This window comes from Equus caballus, chromosome 1 (genome assembly GCF_041296265.1).
Source record: "Equus caballus isolate H_3958 breed thoroughbred chromosome 1, TB-T2T, whole genome shotgun sequence".
Lineage (NCBI taxonomy): Eukaryota > Metazoa > Chordata > Mammalia > Perissodactyla > Equidae > Equus > Equus caballus.
Window position 1 is genome coordinate 146,093,680 of NC_091684.1, and position 27,128 is coordinate 146,120,807.

The 27,128-nt window shown below is 47.5% G+C and overlaps 1 protein-coding gene across 2 annotated transcripts in view; it reads right to left on the reverse strand.

Moving 5' to 3' along the window:
- The window catches only part of LIPC (lipase C, hepatic type), a 161,042-nt gene that overhangs the window by 113,350 nt on the left and 20,564 nt on the right, over positions 1 to 27,128 (reverse strand). The window contains exons 1-2 of one of the 2 annotated variants that reach the window (XM_023616665.2): positions 25,807 to 26,145; positions 25,463 to 25,595 (exon numbers count right to left, since the gene is read on the reverse strand). In XM_023616665.2, the coding sequence (XP_023472433.1) occupies positions 25,463 to 25,547 (85 nt within the window). In that variant the 5' untranslated portion in view covers positions 25,548 to 25,595; positions 25,807 to 26,145. Of the gene's footprint in view, positions 1 to 25,462; positions 25,596 to 25,806; positions 26,146 to 27,128 lie in introns of those variants that run through there. The other variant, XM_070235911.1, reaches the window with a different exon arrangement.

Below are 27,128 nucleotides of genomic sequence, written 5' to 3' on the forward strand. Positions count from 1 at the left end.
AGTGGTGCATAGGTCTGCACCCGGGATCTGAACTCGCGAACCCCGGGCCACCGAAGCGGAGTGTGCGAACTTAACTGCTGCGCCACCAGGCTGGCCCCTCTTTTAAACTTTTTAACCTTGAAAACCCTATGATGAGACAGTCCAAAATGAAATACGAGATAGTACTGGAAGACAAGACCCCCAAGTCAAAGGCACTCAAACAGGTACTAGGGAAGGGCAAAGAACAGGTACGAATAGCCACTGTTGCTACGGCGAAAGCCCGAAGGACATCTAGGGGCTGAAATGCACAAAGGAGAAAGGAAAGTCCCACGGCGTGCCACACACACAATTGGAGCAGGGAACGTGAGAGGCATGGACTAAGGCAAGCTGGAAATTTTAAGGCAAGAAATGGAATGTTTAAATACTGCAGTGCTGGCGCTGTGAACTAAAATGGCCTGGGACGGGACACTTTCAGACAGCTACAAAATGTTCAACTCTGGAAATGACAAACTCAGAAGAAACGGAGTGGCTCTAATACTGAGCAAGGCTCGATGTATCACAGGCAGTTAGGGGCGCTAATGCAAGGTCTGACCGAATAATATCAATCAGACTTCTGGGAAAACCTATTAACATAACCATCACCCAAGTCTATGCTCTAACTACGGATGCTGAAGAAGATGAAAGTGAACATTTTTACACAAGTATCCAAGAAGAAATTGATCATACACCCAAACAACACATGCTGACAGTTATAGGGGACTGGAATGCATAATTAGAAAATACATTGGAATCAAACATTGTCGGAAAATTTGGACTAGGGGTCAGAAACGAAGTGGGAGACTGGCTTGAGGATTTCTGCAAAGCCAGCAATCTGTTCATTGCAAAACTTGCTATAAAACTTGCTTCAAGCAACCGAACAGACGGCTGTCTACATGGATGTCACCAGATGGCCAAACCTGAAATCAAATAGATTCTGTAATTGGAAGCAGGAGATGGAGAAGCTGTATTTTCTCTGCCAAAACAAGACCAGGAGCAGATTACGGTTCTGACCACGAACTGTTCATATCAAAGCTGAAGCAGAGCACTAAAAGGACGGTAGTGCCAAAATATAATGTAAACGGCATTCCTGATGACTTTAAAGTCCACATAAAAAACACATTTGCATTGTTAAACTTCATTGACCGAGAACCAGAAGAACTATGGACTGAAACCAGAAATATTAAGGAGGAAGGCAAAAAGACAACACTTCAAGTAAAAAGAAAGGAAAAATTGTGGGTCCGCCCAGTGGCGCAGCGGTTAAGTTCGCGTGTTTCGCTTCAGTGGCCCAGGGTTCGCCGGTTCAGATCCCGGGTGCGGACAGGGCACTGCTTGGCAAGCCATGCTGTGGTAGGTGTCCCACATATAAAGTAGAGGAAGATGGGCATGGATGTTAGCTCAGGGCCAGTCTTCCTCAACAAAAAGAGGAGGATTGGTGGCAGATGTTAGCTCAGGGCTAATCTTCCTCAAAAAAAAAAAAAAAAAAGAAAAGAAAAATTGTGATGGTTGACAGAGGAAACACTAAAAATTGTTGAGGACAGCTGAGGTGACAAAAAGGAGGGTTAGAATCCTGAATGCAGTTTTTCAGTGACCATCACTTAGAGACAAAGAGAACTACTATAATGACCAATGCAGAGATGGAAGAGAACAACAAAAAAAGTAGGAACAAGAGGTCTCTTCCAGAAAACTCAAGAAATCAAAGGGAAATTTAAACCTTGATTAGGAATGCTGAACGACCAACAGGGAAGCACGCCATCTGATCAGGAGAAAATACTGTGAAGGTGGAAACAGTGTATGAAGATCTAGACAGAAGAGGTGAAAGGATGACAGATGTCTTTGAAGAAGATTCTTATGAGGAAGAACCTGTAATTCTTTTTTTTGTTAGGACAATTAGCCCTGAGCTAACATCTGCTGCCAATCCTCCTCTTTTTGCTGAGGAAGAGTCACCCTGAGCTAACATCTGTGCCCATCTTCCTCTGCTTTATATATGGGACACCTACCACAGCATGGCCTGATAAGCAGTGCATATGTCTCTACCTGGGATCTGAACCCCACATCAGACATATCCAGCGAACTCCTGGTGGCTGAATTGGAGTGTGTGAACTTAACTGCTATGTCACCTGGCAGGCCCCTAGAACCTGTAATTCCTGAAAGTGAAGTGAAAGCTGTCCTGAAAGTCCTGGGAAGAAATAAGTCACCGGGGTGGATGGGATATCAATAGAATTATTTCAAGCCACAGAGACTGAATTTGTCAAAATCCTAAGAAGAATATGCCAACACATATGGAAAAGAAAACAATGGTATACAGACTGGAAACAGCCAATATATATCCGGATCCTCAAGAAAGGAGATGCCAAGGAGTGCAGTAAATATAGGACAATTGCTCTCATTTCCCAGGCAGGTAAAGTGATGCTTAGGGTGCTGCAACCAAGGCTTTTACCTTTTATGCAACAAGAAATGCCTGCTGGGGCTGGCCCTGTGGCATAGTGGTTAAGTTCATGCGCTCTGCTTCAGCAGCCTGGGGTTTGCCGGTTCGGATCCTAGGCACGGACCTACACACTGCTCATCAGGCCATGCTGAGGTGGTGTCCCGCATAGAAGAACTAGAATGATCTACAACTAGGATATACTGCTATGTACTGGGGCTTGGGGGAGAAAAAAAAAGAAATGCCTGCTATCCAAACTGGATTTGGAAAAGGGAGAGGCACATGAGATCTAATTGCGATTATTCATTGGCTAATGGAGTGCTCCAAAGAGTTTCAGAAGGTTAGTCTATGTTTTATAGACTTCAGTGAAGCCTTTCACTGCATGGATCGTGAAGAGCTGTGGGCTGTTCTGAAAGAAATGGGCGTGCCTTAGCGCTTGATTGTCCTTATGCATCACCTGCATCTTGGACAAGAAGCCACTGTCAGGACAGAATCTCAAGAAGCAGAATGGTTTCCTCTAGGCAAAGGTGTCAGACAAGGATGCATTTTATCTCCCTGTTTAACCTGTACACAGAACATATCATATGAAAGACGGGGCTAGACTTGGATGGAGGCGGCAACATTGGAGGAAGAAATATCAACAATCTAAGATATACAGATGACACCATCTTACTGGCAGAAAGCAGTGATGACTTGAAATGACTTCTGATGAAAGTGAAAGAAGAAAATGCAAAGCATTTGAACATCAATAAGACAAAATCGTGACTACAGAAGAACTATGCAACTTTAACATAGACAGTGAAGACATTGAAATTGTTAAAGATTTTGTTTACCTTGGTTCAGTCATCAATTTTAATGGAGACGGCACCCAAGACATCAAGAAAAGACTGAGACTCGGAAGGGCAGCAATGAAAGAATCAGGAAAGATCATCAATTGTAAGGAAGTGTCATTAGAGAGGAAGGCCAAGACTATCCACACCCTCTCAGTCTCCATTACTATGTACAAGTGCAAAACCTGGACAGTGAAGAAGGATGACAAGAAAAAAATGGATTTATTTGAAATGTGGTGTTGGAGGGGAGCCCTGTCTAGACTGCCAGAGAGACCAATAAGTGAGTCCTAGAGCAAATTAAGCCTGAACTGTCATTGGAGGCAAAAATGATAAAACTGAGGCTGTCCTACTACGGGCACATTGCGAGAAGGCAGGACTCTTTGGCAAAGACAATAATGCTGGGAAAAGTAGAAGGCAGCAGGAAAAGAGGAAGAGCAAATGTGAGGTGGGCTGACTCCATGAAGGAAGCCATTGGCATGATCTACAGGAGCTGAGGAGGGCTGCTGAGGACAGGACACTGTGGACATCACTCATTCATGGGGTCGCCAGGAGTCAGAGTCAACCTGACAGCATGTCAAGCTAGGAAAATAACTAGGAATAGAGGAGTTTTGAGTATTTACTACTGTTATTTTAAACATAATTTATTTAATTATAAGTTTTTATAATTTAACTTTTAAATCATGGCTGGGCTTAACAATCATTTCGCAAAATTCTTGGAAATTTAACAACTGGCTCTGTCAAGGGTGATGGCTTTGATCTTTGGTGAAGAAATGAGATCCCAGTCCATCTGGGTGGCTGCTCCCGGAACCCCAGCCCTGGGGGAAGTTCTGCCCAGGGCGAGGGCATGCGAGGGCCTCATGCTCATCAGAAGTCTTTACTTAAACTTGAAGAAAGAAGCCTCTTGTGTGCAGCGGGGGCTCCAAGCCCATCTGTCGATTAGAAAATTGCCATGCACTCTGGCCTCTATAGAGAGTATAACCGTTAACCTCCACCCACCATGTGCGGAAATGAGTCATTCCGGACAGAGCCATCCAGAAGGCACAGATGGTGCCCTGACCCCGTATGACCTGGGCAGGCTATTTGGTGGGGCTAGAGCACAGGGTCTGGCCAGTCAGCCCGGTCAGCTCATGCCTAGCTTTCTGCTTTGCAAGGACCAACTTATAGTCCCACCCCACCACACGAAGGCAGGAGGGGCTGGCTGACTGAAGCCAACCTAAGGTTCCCTGGGGTCATGTGGCTTTGGCCTGGGAAGGCGGTGATCAGGACCCATGATCTGAACCAGTTGGTGTTTTCTCTGAAGAAGTCCCGTGAACCAACCCTCCACCGTCAGCTGCTCGGTGGCCTTGGAAACACGCTGTTTTTCTGGTTAGTTGCTTTAAGTTTGCCTAGAGCTGCAAGATAAGTGTCGCTGAGGCATCTGTGTGAAGTAGCAGGGAGAGGACAGGTGCCCAGGAGCTGCAGGGCTGGGTTCCTATCCCACCATTACCACCAGGCTGGGTAACCTTGGGCTTGTCACTTAACCCCTCTGAAACGCCTCACAGGATCATTGTGAAGTCAACTGAGATAATATACGTGCAAACATGTTGCAGATAGTAGGCGTAAGAGGACAGTGAGCAGCACTGGCAACCAGAACCTCTGCTGGAAACGCCAGGTGCTAAGTAACCCATGTTCTCTAAAGAGAGGTGTCAGCAACTGGGGCCAGATTCCTCCAACTCCAGGGCTCCCCAGGAGGCAGGCCTAATTATCATCACCACCCTTCCCCGGTTCCCCATAGGGAGGTAAGTAGGCGAAGGGAGGTGGGAATAAGCGTGAAAACAAGTCCCTTTGCCCCTCCCGCTGTGACTCTCATCTTGAGGTCCAGTTGGGGGCATGTATCAGAGTCATTTATGGAGATCGGGGGTGAGAGCACCTGCAGGAGGCAGCAAGTGTCTTATGGCTCCAGGCGGGAGCCCTGGGACCCCTGGCCCCATCTGTGGTGGGGATATAGTGATGGAGTGCTGGGGAGAGTTTGCCCTGTATTCATAGGCATTTGTGGGGCTCTGTATGAACATGGAGGCCGTGCCTCCTTCAGCTGTCTGAAGACAGGAGTCTCAGCCAAGAAGGGAGAAGGGACTGGGGGGTCGTATGTCTCCCTTACCTCAGTACTCTTCGGCCCTCAGAGGGTGGGGAAGAAGACCCGGGTGGTTTCTGAGGCTTTGTAAAGGAGGACAGAATGGGAGGGGCATTGACCACTGGAGAAGCCAAAGGGAGTTACAGCTGTCCTCCTTGGTGACAGACAGGCTGGGGTCACACTGACAGGACCCTCAGAAGGCCACACACTCAGAAAGCCTCACAGGACCATCATGCCGCCGAGGCCACCAGAGTGAACAAGAGTGAGCCCAGACAGCCAAGAAGCAGTTAGGATCTCTGTGTCCCCGACTCCCGGCTCCCCCGGAGAGGGAAGGCCCTGCAAAGGGAGGGGAGCAATCCCAGAACCAGGCTGCTCTCCCCCCCAACCCCACGGCATCCCGGTGGGAAGAGGAGAGGAAGCGCAGAACTATCTCCTCCCCAACTGAAGTCCCACCTCCTCCCCAAATCTAGCTCCTGAAGGAGGAGAGGAAGAATGTCAGATGAGACGGGAGATTGACGCTTTAGAATGAAATAAGATAAAAAAAAAAAGACAATAAAAAGAACTGACCAAAAGTTAGGAGCTCTGCCCAAGAGGCTATTAAAGGATAGAAAAGTATGACTTGATAGGACATGGTGGAAGGCAGGCATGGGAGAAATATAAAACTGTTTCACATTTCTACCCCTCTAAATTCAGACTGATCAATAAACCTGTAACGTATGTCTCAGTCTTAAGTCCCTTTGATCCCGGTGAATTGAATCAAATACATACATAGAGCAGTGGTTCTCCATCTTAGCATGCATCAGGACCACCCAGAGGGCTTGTTAAAATGGACAGTTGGCTCCACACCCAGTTTCTGCTTCAGTAGGCATGGGGCGGGATGGAGAATTTGCATTTCTAGTGAGCTCCCAGGTGAAGTTAATGCTGCTGGTCTGGAGACTAGAATTTGAGAATCACTGTGGCCTAGTTTAGAGCATCCCTGAGGTGTGTATTCAACACAGCCTTGAAAATAGGCCCCTGAACTTCCTAGGAAGCCAGTAACAATGCTGATTTTACTTATTTCATCTACTTTCCCTGGAGGGAACAATGCTTGAAAGTTGCATTGGTGCTCTGATGTGTTAAAAAACTGATTGAAAATCCATTGCCCTACAAAGAGCTGAGTCTGTAAGGTCATCCAGGAGGCCCCCACGCTCATGAGGCCAGCTCTGCCCAGGTACATGAGCTGCCACAGCGCGCCTCTGAGCAGGGGCCCAATGTGCACTGCCAAGGGTGTGTAAGCAGGGACAGGCAATCATTCTGCTTGCCCCTGTGGAAGCAGGAGCCATCCTTGCCTACCCCCTCATCCTCATGCCACACAGCCAATCCTCTGTGGTCTGGCTGGCATTCCCGCTCAGAGGAAGCGCCCCTCCCATGTGGATCCTGCTAAGTCAGGTTTGGGTAGAGCTGATCCTACCCAAGGGGTGGGCATGGTCTCCAAACCACACCAATGGGAGATCCCATCCTCCTGGCCCTCGTCATCTATTTAGGGGTGAGCACCTGGCCAAGCAGAGTTCTTTCTGGAATGTTTGCCAGAGGTAGGCAATAACGTATTATAGTCCCTCTAGAATTTTAAGCTCTGAGGACCAAAGAAATCTGGGACTTCCAAGTGCCATGATGGAGGGAGGAAGAGAGGGAGAAGGAAGAAAAAGGAGGAGGAGGAGAGAGAGAGAATTGAGAGACATAGTGACTTTACTAGAGGCATAGCTCCAGCTGTACCTGAAGCCTATACTTTGGACATTTCTGTTAGATGAGTAAACAAATTCCCCTTTTTGTTAAGTTAATTTGGGTTGGATTTCTGTCCTTATGACCACAAGTCCCAACCAGTGCAATTATTGTGTAGTCTTTCCTTTTTCACATCTCCAAATACGTTGATTTTCCTCTGTCCCCACTGCACTACTTATCTTAGTAACAGCCTCCCAACCCTGTGAGAATCAGGACGTTGATTACTCTGGGGACACCCGTCTCCAAGGAATGAATCCCAAGTGATGACTTGCCCAGTCCACTGAACTTTGAGGGGGAGGGCCTGGGGCAGCCTAGCTTCAGTACACAATGGCTCTTTCTAGCACATTTCCTGTGGCAATTGCAGCCTTATGACTTTTAATGTAAGGTCTCTGATGCAAAAACAAAGTTATCACCCTCCTCCAGCGACTTTCTGGTGTTTGACATGGAGTTTCTGGAGTCTTTAGACTGTGTCTCTTCACTACCCTGGGCCCAGTTTCACTGCAAACTCTGACGACTGCAGGGAAATCTCTTAGGGACCATTGTGTGTGATCCAACACCACAGGTTCTGTTATCAACAGCAGGAACCTCCTTAGAATTGTCACCCAATAAAGTTATCAAAACATCCCAGGAGCCAGACCATGACCTTCCTAGTAATCTAGGTATAGCAGACCACTGGGGGGTGGCCTGGGTCGTCCCAGACACATTGGCACTTCAATACATTTCCAGAATAGACCCAAATTTACAGCCGATTAATGGAAAGTGATCTTTAAATGAGGATTTTATAGAAAAGGATTTTTAAAGGATTTATCACACATTGCCCAGCAAAACGGTAAAAATTGCCCTTTAGATGTTGCCCTTCTTTTTCCAGAGTGCCAAACACTGCCAGCAGCCTCATCTCTCCCACTCGTGGCCTTTGATACTTCCCACTCATCTCCTGTAATACTTCCTGCCCTTATTCTAAGGCGATTCTTCAGGTGCAACCCAGGACCAGCATCAGTATTAGCATCACCTGGAACCTTGTTAGACATGCCAATTCCTGGGCTCTACCCTAGGCCTACTGAACTAGGAAGTCTGGAGCGGGGCCCAGAAATCTGTGTTTTCACAAACTCTCCTAGTGATTCTGAAGCAGGCTCAACTTTGAGAACCACGGTCAAAACCACTGAGCTAAGTGATTCAGCTCCAGTCTCAGTTTCCACACCCTGCCCAGCAAAGCAGGAAAGTCTAGGAGCATTCAAGAGGGGCTCACCTATTGCTCCTCAAGCAAGCTCCTTGGTGGTATCAACTCTGGCCCCAGATCACATATTAGCGGCTTCAGCCCAGGAGACGGGCAATTCCACTATTAAGGTGCTAAGTCTCTTCATATTGTCACACTGGCACCTGGACTGGGGACAGACTGGCCCCTCTTGTCTCTGTTCCAGAGCCTCAGAGACATCACAGTATCCCAGGGGTGGGGGCAGGGTGGGGCTTACACCACCAGACAAAGCAGAGAAGTGGAATAAAAAGTCTGCAAGGGGAGAAACAAATGCACTTTAAAACCCTTTCTCTCCTAGCAACCCGCGTGTATTATAAAGCCACATTTATCTTTCAAAGTAAATAGCAATCAGTCTGGAGGAGCGAGGAGACTCTCGAATAATGGCCGACATGTGTTGATATTGACAGTGACCCATAAATCTCAATTTCTTTGGGAGAAAATGTTGGGCGGCATTTTAACTCCAAGCCATTGAATGAGAAGGAGAGAGATTTACCTCTGCCGTGGATGTGAGTGGAGCATCCTTGGCATTACAACCCAACGAACCTGGAGTTAAGCACTAATTGATGGCCTCCAACACGCTTCATAACACTCCATTACCCAGATGGGGAGCGGGACAGCTGAAACACGGAGCAGCTGTGCCCGGGCTGCACAGCCATCTCACAAGGACGATGGTCCCTGGGGCTGCCTCTGCCGCCCGAGCCTCCCCCAGCAGAAGTCCCAGCTGCCTCCTCCATCAGAACTCACACTGCCCCTGGAACGTGCTTTGGAGCCCTCTGGAGCCTGCCAAGCCCTTTCTCGAGGGTTATTTCGCTTCTCTCCTCTGCAGTTTTCTCATTATGTGTGGCCTGTCTCGAGCCTGGTCTTTGTCCTCCAGGGGAGATGTGAGGCCTTTCTCTAACTCATCAGTTTGCTGTCTGAGAGTGAGGTTAAGAGGCTCTCACTCTGTGTTCTGCCAGCTGAAAAAGGCATTTTAGTTACCATTTAGTGACTACTTGCTGGACACTCTGCTAAGTGTTTTTGCACACATTATCTCATCTAGTCCTCACTCTGCGTGGCTTTGGGCCAGTCACTTGACCTCTGTAAGCCTCAGTCTCTTCATCTTTAGAATGGGGACAGTAATAGCACCCAGCTCATAGGCAGGCTGGGGGATGAAATGGAATATTTTGGGGAAGCCCTGGCACGTGGGAAGGTGCCCACCTGCCCTGCCTGCCCCTGCCAGCGCTGAGTGAGGTGCTGTCCACCTTTCCTGGGGCCTGAGCCGGGGCCATTCTACTCGACATCTGCAGTCTACTTGGGGTCTCCTTCCTGAGGGAGAGGATGCATCTTATTGCCTTTGCAGGCCCAGCCCTGAGCACAGGGTCTGGGGCAGAGGACGTGCTCAATAAACGTGTGCGAAGTGAGGAAGGACAGGAGGAAGTCTGCAGGGTGAGCTCCAGAAACTCCAGGTCCTGAGCTAAGACGTTGGGGCTGGGGGACCAGAAGTGGGGACGCCACAAAGAGGCTTTCACCCTGGCTCAAGAGGAAACTGGAAGAGAGCTTAGAAAGCTTTTGTCAGAGAGGAAAGGACTTAAAGAACTCCCAAGTCTGAGTCCAGGTGAGGGGAGCGATTTATTGAAAGTCACACAGCTATTTGGTGACAAAGTTGGGGACATAATTCACGGCTGAAGTTTGCCAGTGTGGGCAGCATTTGATCCACCACATTAGGGAAATCTATTACCGGAAACGGGGAGAAGACCCTAGGGCAGGTGGCCCTGGGAAACTGGTAGGTCCTAATTCTCTCGTCTGGTGGTGGCTTAGAACTTCCTGCCTACAACCACCCCACCTCCTTCCCAGGGGCTACTGTCACATCAGCTGGCTTTCAGGGCTCTCCCTGTCCTTTCACCATCAAGTCTGAGGACTTGTGAGAAGGGCAACATGACCAGGTGGGAGAGAGGGACATGGGGAAAAACACAGGCCGTGGGGTCAGGTAGACCTCAATTCAAATCTCATTGCATCCTCTTACTAGTTTGGACAAGACAGGCTGTATGAACCCTAGTTTCCTTACACGTAAAATGAGAATAACAATATATCCTTTATAGGTTATAGGCTGTTGCAAGAATTAAGCCAAGTTATGCAAATTCTAGACATAGTAGTTCAGTCTATCCAGCTGGATTTGAGGCAAAGGACTGTCTTAGGCATCTTTATATTTCTTCCCATTTCTCTGTTCCTCCAAGGCCAGCACGCTGCCTTGTGTCTAGTCGTAGGTGGTAATTGCTGGTTCATTGAGGAAATTAGCTATTTTGTGTTCTTTAGAACTTTGCTTCTCAAAGCGTGGTTCAGGGACCAGCCGCATTGGCATCACCTGGACGCTTGTTGAAAGGCAGGATCTTGGAGCCCATCCCAGATGTACTGAAACAAACATTCATTTTATCAAGCTCCCCTGGTGATTCGTGGGCACATTATAGTTTGAGGAGCTCTGCTGTAGGAAGCATCGTCTGAAGCTGGGGGGAGCTTAAAATTCCCACTAAGGTGGTGAGCATTGTGGGGAATTGATAGGCAAGAAAAGGACACAAATATGACACACATATGCTCTTCTTGCTCTTGCTGGTCTAGAAGTGGATTCCTGGTCCCATGGAAACCTAGAGGACTTAGAATCACTTCTGTAAGCTTCATAATGGGAACAGAGCCAGCTTCTACGTGCCCTGTGTGTGTGTGTTTTCCAGCGTTGACTTGTGGTCTGCAGGGCATTTTTCCCTTGCAAATCGATGGCTATTACAGATATAGAATGAAACCTCTAGTCAAGAACCCAATTGACTTCAGAGTCCCCATGTTTTTGGAAGGGGAAGGATGGCAGGACCTGAGCTTGTTCTCCTGTACCTCTGGGATGTTCCCATTATCTCACCAGCAGGGGCATGGAATTTGCCAGATCAAATGACTTAAAACTCACTTCCTTTTAAAAAGTATACGTTACTCAGCCCTTTGGTGAGGACGCATATACTCAGTGGTCATTTGCCATGTGCCTACTCCATGCTGGGGCTGTGCGGGTCATGGGGCTACAATGGTGACTAGCTCACCCCCACCCTTGAGGTGCTCCTAATCCGGGGAGAGAGGGATGCGCCAGCACACAACTAGAGAGCGCTGAACCGAATGCCGTGGACCTGACGTCCACAAGAGGCATGGGAGAGTGGGCTCATATACACATGAGAGAAAGAGAGAGGAGACAGATACATGTATTTGTACGTTTATAGAGAGAGACAGAGAAATCAAATGATTCTGCAATACACATACAAATATGCAGATGTATATATAGAGAGAGTGTAAAAATACTAATATGTTAACAATGATTGAATTTATCTGGAGGGAAGATGGTAATTCATGGTACTATCCTTTCTACTTTTTCTGTACTTGGAGACTTTTGTAATAAAAAGTGGGGAAAACATTGGGACTAGGACACGGATCAGGCAAGTAGTATAATGGTTAGACTACTTGGTAAACTGCACATGCTTACGAGGGTTTGTTTTCTGGCCAGCACTGCATAGTTGCAAAGAGCTTCCACATATCTGATCCCGTTTCATCCTCAGAACAACCCCGTGGGGCCGCTGATAATCACCCCATTCACTACTGACCAGCCGAGGCTGGCGAGGTGGTGAGCTGCCCCGGGCCACCTGCTGGTAAGTGATGGAGCCAGGACTGAGACCCAGGCGTTAGACACCACGTCCTGTTCTCTTTTCTCACCCAGAAGCTCCCTCAGAGTCTGGGGTTGATTTCCTGCCTGGGCCAGGAAGCAAGCCGCAGACGTGAAGAGGAGCGAGATGTCATCCTCCCGGTCCCCCTCCGTCCCTGGGCACCGGTGATCCTCCGCTCCACCTTTCAGGCTCTGCAAGGGGTGAGGGAGGAGAAGATGGCAGCTGACCTTGGCCCTTTCTCCTTGGCTGAGGCCAGGGTGAGTCTAGGCCACGGCCTGGCTGAAGGCAGCCCGCATGGGAGAATTGCCTCTCGAGGCCAAGAGAGCCTTGTTTGGGCTCACTCCCGGCACACACCGCCAAAGACCACGGGTCCTCCAGGCACCCTGCCAGAGGGTGAGTTTTATCACTTACCCACAACGTGAGCCAGATAAACGGCTCCTTTTTGGTCTCCTGCCAGTTATTGCTTGTGCTGCCAAAAAGTCTTAATCACGCTGTTGAGAGGGGCTGAGCCCCCGCCCTCCACCAGCAGCCAGCTGGCCCCTGTGCGCCTCAGCTGAACCAGAGCTTCCTACGCCCACACAGCAAAGGCCCCCTTTTTGGACCTGGTTCAGAGGGTGCGGTCTTCATACTGGCTCTCCAATCTCGTGTATATTTACAAGCCTCTTTTTCTAACTCTGAAGCTCCCCTCCCCCCTCCCTGGGGGAGTTGCTGAAGCTCAAACAGAACAGGGATGTATCTTCAGTGTCCACAGTGTCCCAGGGGCCTGGCCCAGGACCTGGGTCAGAGCGGGGTCTTGAAAGTGTTCGCCAGATGTTATGAGCTGAATTGCGTTTCCCCCCACGCCCCCCACCTGCACCACCCCCAATGATATGTGAAGTCCTGACCCTCAGTATGTCAGAATGTGACTGTCCTTGTAGATAAGGTCTTCAAAGAGGTAATCAAAATGAAATGAAGTCATTGGGGTGGGCCCTAATCCCGTATGACTGGTGTCCTTATAAGAAGACAAGATTAGGACACAGACACACACAGAGGGAAGAGGATGCGAAGACAAGAGGAGCGAGGCCTCAGGAGAAAGTAACTGCTGACATCTTAATCTCGGACTTCTAGCCTCTAGAATCAGGAGAAAATAAATTTCTGTTGTTTGAGCTACCCAATCTGTGGTAGTTTGTTATGGCTGCCCGAGCAGACGAATACACCAGGTAAATGTTGAACGTGTTAGAGTGCTGGCTCTGGCACAGAGCAGGGGTGTGACTACATCCATGTCCAGACACCATCCTCCGAGTGTGGACTTCCCTGCCCAAACCTATCATTTGGATGTGCCCCCGGTGTGAGTGGATAAGCTGATCCCCACCTTCCCCCATGGGTCTCTTCTCTGATATTCTTGCTTCTATATCATCCATCCTGGTGACGAATCTCAGGGATGGGAGGCCCTATGTGTGGCATGAAGGTGGTGACCAGGGCAGGAACAATAGCACCCAAAGAGGACTTGTCATGGAATGATTACAAGACCTGTGTCTCAGGCAGAAGGAAGTCCCCTGAAAGGAGATTTCCCAGGTGCTGTCTGGATGTCACAAGTCACAAAGAAGCCATGGAGGGTCCAGCTCAGTCTGTGAAAACACCCCTGTACCTAGAGGATTCTTGGGTGAAGAAGAACATTTTAGCCCTTTGAAATACCCTTGGTCTCCTTAACATCGGCCCAAAATTTTCAGGCTTGACCTCAGAAGGCCTCTCCTTTCTTTGGGCTGCCTGGGTTTGTGCTCACCCCTTGTTCCTGAGCTTGACTTTGGAGAAGCAGGGGGTGTTATGGAGGCTGAGATGTATGAGGGGACCAAGACTTTGTCCAAGGATGCGTTTCCTCCTAGTCACTGAGGAGGTGGCCATCACTCAGAGTGAGCAAGGTGAGTGCTAACTTCTAGTTAGAAGTGGCCAGGCCAAGAGAGGCTCAGAGGATGTCCCAGGCTCGCCAGCACTGACATCCATAGTGGGATACCTCTAAGGACAAGGTAGCTTCTAGGATCTGAGGGGGACACCAGCATCACCAGAAATCAGCATCAAGGAGAAGGGATCTTGGGTAGCTTCTGCCCCTGGGTCCTTCAGGCAAGCCCACATTGGAGCTGACCTAGATCGCAAATGTCTCTGGCTTGCTCGGGCGCGTGGGCTTGGAGTAAGACAGGCCCGGCTGTGAATCTCACCTTGCCACACACTAGCTGAGTGGTCTGGGGCATGTTACTTCATCTCTCTGAGCCACAGTTTCCCCATCTGTAAAGCGGAGATGATGACACTTATTTCACAGGGTGGCTGCGTGGCTTAAGTGAAATGAACAGGCAAAGCAGTTGAGACATTCAAAAGTTCTTAAAAATAATAGTTGCTACCATTTTATATGTCTCGGTTCTACTCAATTAAAGCAATGTAAGAGCTTCTTTCCAAAAGGCGTCAAACATATATTTTCATTGTTAATACTTGGTCAAAAACGGATGCCTTTCTGGCCATGTGTAAAGCAGCACTGGGAAAGAAAGGGCCTAAAGGGTATTGACTGCTTGGCTCCTTCTTGGTCCTCCTGGTGTTTGGGAATCTCTGAATCGCTCAGGGCAATTGAGTCGCACCAGGCTTGGGGCAGTGGGCGATGTCTCATGCTGAAAGCGGCCAGAACTTTGCTTTCATGTTTCTCTCTCCCGTTAATGGTTAAATAGCTGATACCAGATGAGGCAGCCGTTGAAGGTCTCAGGGCACTGCAGTGACCTCTCTGCGAGCCCTGTTGACAGCCAGGATGTCAGTGCTGGAAGGGACCCCGCACACTTCCAGTGAGAAATCAGAGGTGTGGAAGGGGAATGCGGCCGCCCAAGGCAGTGCAGCCAGCGTGGAGGGGCGGCGAGACCTCAAAGACATCACCCGGGTTTCTCCGCATGCGAGAAAAAGAAAGCAAAAGACAATGACAAAAACCAGCCTTGCTGGCAGCCCGACTGTGATGTTCTCAACCGAATCTAGACAATGCCCACGGAATAGACATGTCGTGCTACCAGGACTCTCCACCTTTGTGTTTGCAACAAGACAGAGAGGAGGCAACTCTGAAATGGAAAACGTGTCTAAACATACCCCTCCCCCTAACAGGAGTGTCTCCTGCTCCTGTACCAAGGCCACCTCCAGCCCCACCTGCTAGAATGTTATTAAGTTAAGCAATGAGTCAACAGTAATGAATTAATCATTCAGTGATGAAGATACGGATCATTGGATGGCCCCTCCTCCTTTCACAGAATGCTCCCCAGAATTGCCCCTGCTTCCTATTCCTTCCTTAGCCTCCGCCAGCACAAGCCCGAATCTTCTCAGAAGGCTCTCTGTCAATTCCCCATGCCAGGATGCTCCCAGGTTTCTCTGCAATGTGTCCTCGCTAGCTGCAGTAAGTCCAATAAACCGAACTCTCGTTTGACTTCAGGTCTGTTCCTGGTGGTCTTTGATTGGTGAACTTTTACATCTGTGAAATGGGCATAATAATACCTGCCCGATATCGTTTACAGGGATATTGTAAGAATCAAGTGATATCACACAGGTGGGAATGAGTTTTTAAAGCTGAAATTGGTTGTTTTCACTGTTTTGATTTCTCTTGGGACAAGGAAGCTGACACATTTTCACTGGGAAGCTTTCATGTCTGGTCAACTGAGGGTCACAAGCTCTGCCCAGCTTTTGGTCATGCTATCGTATGCTTTTGGTATAGGTCTATAAGCTAGCGTGCTGTGGAATTTCCAAATGGTTCTCTTTTCTGACTTAGAACAAGGTACTTTTTAAATGGAAGATTCCTATTCAAGCTTCTCTTACGTCTTCCTGCCTTGGTTTCGTTGGTGTAAGTCCCTCCTACGATGTAGTGTTAGGAGTAGCAATTAACGAAACTGCTAAGAGACTTGCTGGGGCCCTCCTGGGAGGAAGATCTGAGTGTTTGTGGGTGCTGCCTAGGGCTGTCTGGGGAGGAAGATCTGAGTGTTGTGGGTGTCGGCTAGGTGAGGTTGCAGAGCTGGTGACTTTTGAGTCCCACCGCTGCCTTTTGCTGCTGATGACATTGCTTTCCATCAGGGAGTGGCTGGGAGATAAAGCCGTTCTCGCAGCAGGAAAGGCAGCCAACAGTCCCTCCCTTATTTAAACACCAGCCTCAATGGTGGCCCCACCAGCTCCAGGATGAGGGCCATGCTCCTTCGCACAGCCTTCGAGGCCCTCACCTCTGGCCGCTTCTTTTTATGTGCACCCCCCCATCATCCCCTGCAACCACAGCAATCATCTCAGGGATTCCTAATTTTGTTATCCATTTTCCAAGTCTCCAAGACTAGTTCGTGCTTTTCCTTCTACGTGCAATGTCCTTGCACTTCTTTTCCTTCAAGACTCAACTCAAATACCACTTCCTCCGTAAAGGTTTCTCAGCTAACCTCTCCTGCCACGAGATGTTTTGCACCTAATTGTGCACTTATCACATTGTGTTGAAATTATGTGTTGAAATTATGCCTCTCCCGATCTCTAATCTACACACACACATACACACACACACACACACACACAGCCATAGGGATCCGGAGACCCCATCAGCTGGGAAGTTCCTTGATGAATAAAGCCTGCTTTTTCTTTTCTGTATCCTCACGGATACATTTTTGCACTGACCATGGGGGCTGGTACACAGTAGGTAATCAATAAAGGCTGTAATTTGCTGCTGTTGACCTTGTTATGTTTCAGTATAAAGCAGTATGTTGTTTTCACTGTTTTGATTTCTCTTGGGACAAGGAAGCTGACACATTTTCACTGGGAAGCTTTCATGTCTGGTCAACTGAGGGTCACAAGCTCTGCCCAGCTTTTGGTCATGCCCGGCTCATCTGAAAAGAATTATCTTGATCCTATTCCAAGGAGTGGTTCAGTGCGTATGGTTAATTACTTATTGCAACTAGTATTTTTCCACCAATTACAAGTACTGTAAGTCTCAACTTGGGCGTTTTTTTTTTTTAATTTCAAGAACTACTTTCTTTGCAGCAGGATGATTTATATTTGGTCACAAACATCTTGGGGTTTTAAATTGTTTGGGATATGGCTGCCCCCGAGGGAGGTCAATATCCAGGATGAATAGATGTTGATATCCCTCTCTCTTCCCCAGCAGGAGACTTAGAAAGGAAGCCCTGTTTGCCCTGAAGACTTCCATTGTTTCTGTGGGAAGAGCTGTAATCCTGGGAGTCAGGAGACCTGGGTTCAAGTCAAGTCAATGTTTTGCCATTAATTATTTTTGTTCCTGTAAGGGTTCTCCAGGTATAGCCCCCAGACCTGCAGCAGCACTTGGGAACCTGTTAGAAATGCTAATTCCCACATCTACCCCAGGACCACTGAATTAGAGACTCTGCAGATGGGACCCGGAAATCTTACTTTATTAAGATTTATTTATTCGTCCTTTTCTTTTTGAGGAAGGTTGGCCCTGAGCTAACATTTGTTGCCAATCTTCCTCTTTTTTTTCTCCCCAAAGCCTCAGTACATAGTTGTATCTCCTAGTTGTAGGTCATTCCAGTTCTTCTATGTGGGATACTGCCACAGCATGGCTTGATGAGCGGTGTGTAGGTCTGTGCCGGGGATCCAAACCGGTGAACCCCAGGCCACCGAAGCAGAGTGCATGAACTTAAGCACTTGGCCATGGGGCCAGCCCCAGTTTTATTTATTTATGTAACAAATTTAATAAAATATATTTATTTTAGAAATAAATAAAGATTTAATAAAATCTTATTTTGTTAAGGTTCTGATGCACACTAAAGTTCAAGAACCTCTGGTCTAGTCAAATCCCTTTTTTTTGTTTTTTGTTTTTTTTGGTGAGGAAGATTGTCCCTGAGCTGACGTCTGTGCCAGTCTTCCTCTATTTTGTATATGGGATGCTGCCACAGCATGGCTTAACTAGTGGTATAGGTTTGCAGCCAGGATCTGAACCTGTGAACCCCAGCTGCCAAAGTGGAGCACTTGAATTGAACCGCTATGCCACCGGGCCAGCCTCATTAAATCCCTTTGTTTTATCATTTTGATGTAAGTTTATTTTTTAATTATTCAAATCATTAAAGTAAACATACTCTCTACATACTATAACATTACATAAAATTTGGCAGAGATAAAAATTTAGATATAAATTTAACTGAAGTAGAAACACTTTCGTATATTTTCTTCTACTATTTTTTCTCAACCACATGTATTTTCACAGAGTTATAATCGCAGGACACACACAATTAGGTATCCTGCTTTTGTCCCACTTAGGAGTGGAACATAAATACTCTTCAGTGCTGCCACCCTCAGGTCTTCAAAAGTACCATTTTTAATGGCCCCACAACACTCCATGGAATAACTGTGCCAAAACTTAGCTCCCCAGGCCCCTGAGTGTGAACTTGCACATGTGCAGGTGAAAATGCTGTGCACAGACAAGGAGACCTCCCCATTGATGCATTTGATCTTTGTCTCTTCACTTCTTCCCACTCTTCCCCCCCTCAATCCCATTGTGGAAAAATCGAAACTATGAGTGTTGCTGGAGATAGAGTCATAAACAGAGAGGAAAGGGAAGTTAGCTGATAGCCCTGAGTTTTCCAGAGTTACCCAGAAACTTGGCTTTTCTTAAAGCAGTAATCCTCTCCTGAGACCCTGAGGCAGCTGGGACGTCACTGCACTCCCTTGTGGCCGTGTTAAGAATTACACCTTCTCTTGAGAAGCATGGCTGGCACCCTGCATCCTCCAGCGCAGACCATCAGAGTTTGTCTCCTTGCCCTAAGCTGGGTGCCGGAGTGTGATGATGTCTACCTTACCTTAGCAACCTCACTCCCCGCAGGACTGCTGGGTGCCCACTCCTTGTTCTGGTTTTCACACTGGGGCTGAAGTCTGGCCATGACCCCCAACCTGCTTGGCAGGGGTCCAGATGTCCTGACTGCCCATGGCCAGCCCCTTTCCCTAGAGGACTGGACCCCAATCCTCAGCTGAGAGGGCTCCCCTGTAAAATGGACACCCTCCTTGGGACCAGTGTACAACCACCTTCCTGGTTATGAGAACTGCTGTGCCCCCTGCCCTGCGTGGACCCCATGGATGTCAGGGACACCCCAGACTGAGGTCAGGATGGTCACATTCCCTTGGAGAAGGTAACTGGGACTGCTCAGCCCTGTCTTGTGGACCAGGCCTAAAACCAGGCAAGCCTCTGGCCTAGCCCAGCCTCTCCTCCCACCTCCCTGCTGACTCCCTGTGAGAACCCAGTGTGCCTTGAAGCATTGTGGCAGCTGGTGTGGAAAACAGGGCAGGGAGACAGCAGCAGGAAGTGGGGATCTTGGTACTGGCCAGTTGGCTTTTGGCTGGGTCACTTGGTAATTCCTGTGTTCCGGCCAGTTTACAGGCCCAGTTCCTTCAGCAATCAGCCCCTCAGCTACTCTCTGAAAATTGGACTATTCCCCTGGCCCAGAATTAAAGAATGTGGGGGAAAGGCAAGCAGGTGGGATAGGCTGCTGTCCTCTCACCTTGGGCTTGTCCTCTTCTGGGTGTGACACCCTCAGGAGGGCTCCACGCAGGCTCAGTGGTGGGGCCAGGATGTCTGGCAGTGGATGGGAGGGTCTCTAGCTGAGGGCAGATAGGATTTCACTAGGATGCGGGGGGCTGGCCTTCTGCTGATTCTGGTTTCGTGTACCCTCCCAGGAGCATGAGTTCCATCTCCAATACCACCTCAAATATTACTCATGAATGGTGTTCCTGCATATGCAGAGGCCTCTGGGAAATGTGCAGATCCCCCTGGGGCAGTAATTCTGGGCCTGCCTGAGCCTACGAGGACGGGTAGAGGTGGCAGGTCTGAATGGACAGAGCAAGGTCTCTTTCCCAGTGGCCTCTAGGGGCAACAAATCCAGGACCAATCAAAAGGCAGCTTATCAAGGTCTTTTTTTTAGTTCTAATTTTTTTCTTTTACATTAAAATACTGAAAAAAGCAACAGTCCATGGCCTTAAAACTCTTTATAGATCTTCAGATATACTTAGAATCCCTAGCAACACACACGCATGTAGATTTTTCAGTGTTGTGATTCAATATGTAGGTTCGTTAGTCCTGTTTTTTCCCCACCTTATTGCTCATACAATTTCCTCACGCTTATTTGTAAAAGCTACAAGACCAGATGTTCTTTCAGCCTTTGGAAGTCACAGGTCCCTTTAATAATTTGTCGAAAGTATGGCCTCTCTCCTCCACTCAGAATGCACACAAAATGCACACAGCCTTGGGTGCCGTGATGGGAGGCATCCAGGCTCTCTGAGACCCGGCCCCGTGCTAGGCTGAGACCCCCGGGGTTAACCTATGAGTGCCTAGGGGCCAGCAGTAAGCCTTTTATTCCCGATTCCCATCATTAACACTCTCAAAATTTCCTGGAACTTTAGTAGTAGATATTTAAAACAATGCTGGTTTGAAGATGGACTTAGTCATCACTGGTCTCTCCATTCTTGATGGTTTATTGTTGGACACTCGAATTATTTCCAGTTTGTTGCAGTTGTGGCCCAGTGTTGCTGTCAACTCCTTCCTATGATTTTCTTTTTGTTCTTCCCAGAAGGCCTATTTTTGGAAGGTGTTTGGCCTTGAGAAACACGTGTCTTTATTAGCTCTGTCCCTTGGCTTCTGCACAAAGAAAGCCTCCTTCTCTTTTGCCCAGATTCCACCCGGCAAGACCCTGCCCAAATGCTGCCTCCTCCCAGAAGCCTTCCCTGGATGCCACATTTGGAAGTAAACCCTTCTGCATCTCTTCCTGCTCCTTGTCTTAGTTTACTCGGGCCACGGTATCAAATTACCATCGACTGGGTGGCTTGTAACTAACAGAAATTTATTCCCCTCGGTTCTGGAGGCTGGAAGTCCAAGATCTGGTTCTCTGTAAGAACCCTCTTCCAGGCTTCCTCACATGGTGGAGAGAGAGGGAGCTCTCTGGCGCCCCTTTTATCAGGGCGCTCATCCTGTTCATGAGGGCTCCACTCTCATGACGGCATCGCCTCCCTGAAACCCCACCTCCTAATACCACCATATTGGGCGTTAGGATTTCAACGTATGAATTTTGGGGGGAGGTCAACACTCAGTCCACTGCACTCCTCTCTGGTGGTACTCATCTTGTTCTAGTCGAAAAAATTTTATATACACACCTTATTTCCTTTATTAGACTCAGTGGTACACTTCACGTATTTGAAACCCAGAACGGATCCTTTTAATACCCCTGTGCTCTGTGAGACAAAATTATTTTTGGTAATAATCATGCAAAAATCAGTTATAATCACTATTTTCTTGATTTGGCTTTTAGTTTTAAAGCAATGAACCATTTAAAAAAGGAGAAGACATTTCAACTTTAAAGATAGTCAAATGCGTTAAAAGTATTTCCTGTTAAGAACCAGAATTCTTACTTACTAAACAAAATATTATACTTACATATTTCCTGTAAGAACCAGAATTCTTGCTTACTAAACAAGATATTATACCTCACCGTTCACTGTAATATCTGTTTCACTGTTTTAAATTTTAAACACAAAACCTCTAAGTGGTCACACAGGACAGCAGAATTGAAATTCCCAGATTCTGTTTCTTTGTCTTTGCGATCACTATGGTGTCATTTCTTGTTTCAAATCTGCTGTTTAAGCGCAGGAACCTGCAGTAAACACCCCAGGACTCGGAGACATGAGGCGACCACAGTGAGCCGGGAGGATACTGAACCTTTAGACACTTCCGCTTGCAATGAGCACATGTCACTGAGTCCATGAGTGTTGAGGCCAATTGCACGACTGGAAGTTCTCTAAAGTAACGTCGACGGAGAACATTTGTTAAAGGGTAAGCCAGAAAAATGTGAGCATTTGAAGTTTACATATGTATTAATAAAACTCAACAGTAACTGTAGCAGTTCTTTTCAACTTGGACCAAAAATCTATTTTGGGTGGGACGAGCTTTATTTCGATCACTGACGTTCTTTAGAATTGTGATAATGAAAAGGAAGACCAACTTTTATTAGGTTCTATTATTGTATTTGTATGCTCTATGGATAATGGCCCCCTTATTGCTGACTTCCAGGACCTATAACTCCCACCTCCCCACCCGGGTGCACCCCTGATTCGACACCAAGCCCGGGGAGGGCAGGACCCAGCCGTACAGTGAGCTGATGTACGGTGTCTACCGCGTGCATGCATCGGTTCTGAGTGTGGGCGGAGGCCCAGCGGGATCGCCCGAGGATGTCCTTTTCCTATGTTTAAGGCTGACTCTCGTCATGTACTTCCAACAAAGCCACATATCACAACAGATCGAATACAGAAACAGATCCAAGAATCCAGCTATCTTCTGTTAAGCCAGATATGAAAGAAATTGGCAAAATTTCTCTGTTAAACGATGTCACTCTTCAGACTCACTTTTTGTTGTTTTTGTTTGGAAAATACAAGTTATTTCTCATAATATTGTGTTATACATGTTGACGTGATAGATTTCTTATTTTTTAATGCATTAAAATTTTTAAAATTTCTCAGTTTTCCTCTCTCATATGGTAAATGTTGAGAGCTGTATGCCATATAAAGAAAGCTCTTTGGCGTTCTAAATGATTTTTAAGAATGCAGTGGTGTCCTGAGAACAGAATGTTTCAGAACCCTTGCACTAATGCATTGTCTTGTAAACGGTAGTGCTCGTGCCCACTTGTTAAGCAAATGAGTGACTCAATGGATGGCCTTCAGCTCTTCTACGACTTGGTGGCTGTGACCTGGCTTGGAGGGAGGGGGCAGGCCCCTGTAGGCAGTGGGGGTGGATACTTGAAAGATGGGGCCTGCCAGGGTCTCAGAGCAGCAGCTTCCATCTGAAGCAGTGTTGGCTCTGCAGGCAACACCAGTGGGGTGGGCCTGGGCCTCGGGCAGTGAGGTCTGGGGATACAGGTGATGATAGCTCTGTGTCCTGGGGCCTCAGGAGGCTCACTATCTCCTGATCCCCTTGGTGCCAAAGCATGGGAACAACTCCCCAAATCTGGCTCCCTGGGAAAGGATCTGAGCAGAACGGCCTTCCTGGGACTTCTGAAAGTCACTGGGTGTGAGCACAATGGAGAGAGAGGCCTGTGGCCTCCATCAGACGGATTGAGCTCTCCGTGCCTCTCCCTGCTCCGCCCTGGACAGCCAGGGGACCTCCAGCGAGTTGCTTAACTGCTGGCTTACTCAACCATATGGTGAGGGTGGGATGAAATGTTTGTGCAGTGTCTGGCACATACTGGTGCACAGTACATGAGTGGGCCCATTAGTAAATGTCATTAATAATTATAAAAAAGAAGTAGGCTGGGGGAGGGAGTTAAGGGGGGGTGCCTCACGGGAGTTCTTCCTGGTCCCTGACTAGCAACAGTTGAAGCTTGGTATAGACCAAGGGTTTTCAACCTCAGCACCATCGACAGATAATTATCATTGTAGGGATTGTCCTGTTTGTCATGGGATGTTTAGCAGCATCTCCAGCTTTAACCATTCCATGCCAATAGCATTCTCTCCCCAGCTCTGACAACTGAACATGTCTCTGGACATGGCCAACTGGGGGCAGTTTTGCCCCCGGTTGAGAACCACTGGTGTGGACACTCATCTGACAAGGGCTCCACCGTGGGATGCCGGCCTCCCTGCAGGCCTAGGAAGATGTCACACCAGCCCCAGGCACACACATCTGCTCACTCCTTGCAGAAGGAATTCTGCCAAGAGATTCTGCTCCCAAGGGAACAAGAAGCCTCCTGACTCCGATCCTATTCCCTGAGGAACCATCCCACTGCTCGCAGTCCCTTCCCTCAGCTTTTGGACAAACCAGGACCCTAGGAGAGCAGCAGCTGACCGGCACGAGATTTGCTGAGGGGAAGCTGGACAATGCCCAGCAGCCCTGGGAGAGGCCCTCCTGTCCTTTAACCTCCACGTCGGCACTGATGACTTCCAACCCCCGCGTCTCCAGTGAAAAACAGTCTGGGCCAACCAGCGGTAGAACAGGTAAGCCAACGGCGCTCTATTCACACATGGAATGCTCCAGTGACAGAATGAACGAGTCACTACCACATGCAGCCGCGTGGACGCATCTCACCAACAGAACGTTGAGCGCAAGATGTCAGACGCCAAAGAACACCCACTGTACGCTCCCATTAACGGAAAGTTCCAAAAAGAGGCAAAATAATCTATACAAAGGCTCAAGGGTGCACAAGCGAGGCTTCTGGGATGCTGGCTCAGTTTGTGAAAATTCACTGAACACTTCTGGTAGAGGTACTTTTCTAGGTATATGTTATAGTTCAGTAGAAAGTAAACAAACAAAAACAACATTCTGGGTCAAAGGGCAGGACAGGCCCTTCAGCAAAATCCCTGTGAACCCAGGGAATAAAAACCATCAGCAGTTTTACCTGTATGGTCCTAAATTATTATTATCATTTTTGGTCATGGCTGTATAAATAAGAAGATGTATGCAAAATAGTTAGCATAGTGGTTGGCACACAAAATGCTCAGTGGCTGGTCATAATTAATACTACTAGTAAGTTATTAACTGACCTAGGAGACAGAATAATAAATATGAAGAACAGCCCTTTTTCTTAAAGGAGAAAAAACCTTGGAATTTTCAGGTATATCTCTGGTTAGTAAATTCCTGATTCTCAAAGTTTTTGGAGCTCCCCCCAAGCACAATCTATGAGGAAAGAAAAAATCTAAGTCTCTACCTTAGAGTTACTAGCCCCTGACTAGTAACCAGCACAAGAACAAAGTCCCAAATGCCAGTCTTGTTTGGCCGAATTGTTGAGTTCACTTTGTATCTGCCATTTATTGATCCCATGCCCTGTTTAGCTGGGAACCTGGAATCCCCCTGCCTGATAAGCCTTTGGATCTCTTTGGACGTCAATCTAGTTTATGAATTTACAGAACAAACAGGCATGACTCAGTCTCACAGTAAAACTTTGGCAGTAAAACAAAGTCTAGAAAATGTGCAATGATGTCTCTGCTTCAGCCCTTACTGGAAACAGGACTCTTACAAATTCCTCCCTCTTCTGAGAGAGCCAGCAATTAGACAACCTCAGCAAGACTGAGCATTTCGTTGCAAGCAGTGCTCCTCAACTGCAAATTAGATGCCAAATGAACTCTCAGAAAGATCCGTAACTCTTTCAGACTATTCTCCGCTGAAAGAGTCTTAGCAGGACTATTTCTGAATCTGATGTGCAAGAGACTTCAGTGCTAGCTGCAAACACTTTTAGAAGTCTTCTACTTCCAGAATGGTTTCCTAAACTTTCAGTCCTGCTTACAAATGGCTACGTGTCCCTGTGACCAGTGAGGCCACTGATAGACCCACCCAGTATGCTGTGAAGAAAGCTCTGTCCCACACAGTCAAGAACTCTTGGATTCTTTGTGACATACATTTAAAAAAGAAAATCCATGCCCATCTCCAGAGAAAAGACAGGCTCTTACCTGGTCCTGGGCTTTGTCCATGGGCACTTGATAGAATAAAGATGCACAAGACCAAGAAAATAGAGACACACAAGGGACTCTCCATTTCTCCTGTCTCCCCCGGGGTCCGAGGTCTTCTCGCTAATATCTGAAGCTAAAGAGACCAGATTGCCTATTGATACTTTGTCAGGGAAGGCTGTCCATTAATTATTAACCTTTAAGCATGTTCTCTGGTGTTCAGACACTTTCTTTGTTACCCTCAACCCAAAATCTAACTACATATAATACAAAAAAGGTGGATTTACAAAAGTGTTTTTTTATCCTGCTACATTTTGAAAATAAAACATCCTGTAATGTAGTCTTACCTTCTTGGACGAAGGTCAAAGTTCCAGATTAATCGATTTAAAGTTAATGTGTCATTTTGGGAATTCTATCAAAGGTCAGGGGTAGGGCCTCTCACCACGTTGCTCCTTCTGACAGTGCTGCAAAAGGCATGCAGGCTCGTGGCTGTGGTATTTCCAATTGCAGACTAAGCCCAGAGAGAAAGAAAAGGGCTCTGCTGGGCAGAGAGCCCCCAGAGAGTCCGTTTTCTGTTGAGTTCAGCAAGATTGCTGGTGCCTGTGGTCAAATTGTGGTGGGCAACATTTCTACAGCTGAAAGGGCGGAAAACCTCTAACCTCAGTGGAAGAAGGAGCTGATGGAGGAGCCAAGATGTGGAACTGGATGCTTTTGCTGGGGGCCCTGTGAGAGCTGACCCTAGAGTCAACACACTCTTTCCAACTCTGTGTCAATTGATGCTCCAGCTGGCTAGAGGATTGGGAAGTAAGGCCACTCAGCAAAATCAGGCAGAGGAAACGCTACTGTGTATGGCTCTTGTAATATTCCTTGGGTCTCTAGTTTTATTTAAACTTTATTGATTTGTTCTACATTTTTTTTTTTTTTTTGCATACCTACTAGATGCCAGGCACCATTCTAGGCACTTGGGATGTACAAGTGAACAAAACAGACCAAGATTCCAGTCTTTGTGAAGTGGATGCACCATTGGAGGTGGGAGGAGTCAGAGAATAGACAACAGACACAATAAATAATAGATTTATGTACATTGGTAGAATGCAATGGGAACTGTGGAAAAAGGGAAAGTATAGCAATGTTAAGAAGGTGGAAGGAGGTAGTGATTTTAAATAGAGTGGTCAGGATGAACTTTGTTGGGAAGTTGAACTCTGAGCAAAGATTTGAGTGAGTTTCCCCTGTGGACGTCTTGAGGAGGAGAGCTTTATGTAGCCAGAGCAGTCAGTGCAAAGGTCCTGAGGTAGGAGCATGCCTGGTATGTTCAGCAAGGAGGCCAATGATTAGGAAGACACCGTTATAAGAACTTTGGCTTTTATGCTATGAGGCATGGGGGACTATTGTGAGCAGAAGAGTGACATGATTTGTATTTTATTTTTAAAAGATCATTCTGGTTTGCAAGGCTATGATCAGATTATAAGCAAGTGAGTGCGCAAGTGTAGAGATCTTCTCGGAGGCTATTGCAGTGATCTAGCAAGAGGTCATGGCAGCTTGGTCTGGCATGGTAACAATGGAACTGGGGAGTGGTGGATGGGTGCTTGGCTACTTCGAAGGGAGGTACAACAGGATTTCCTGACTATTGGGATGTGGGATGCAAGAGGAAGAAAGGAGTCGAGGATGA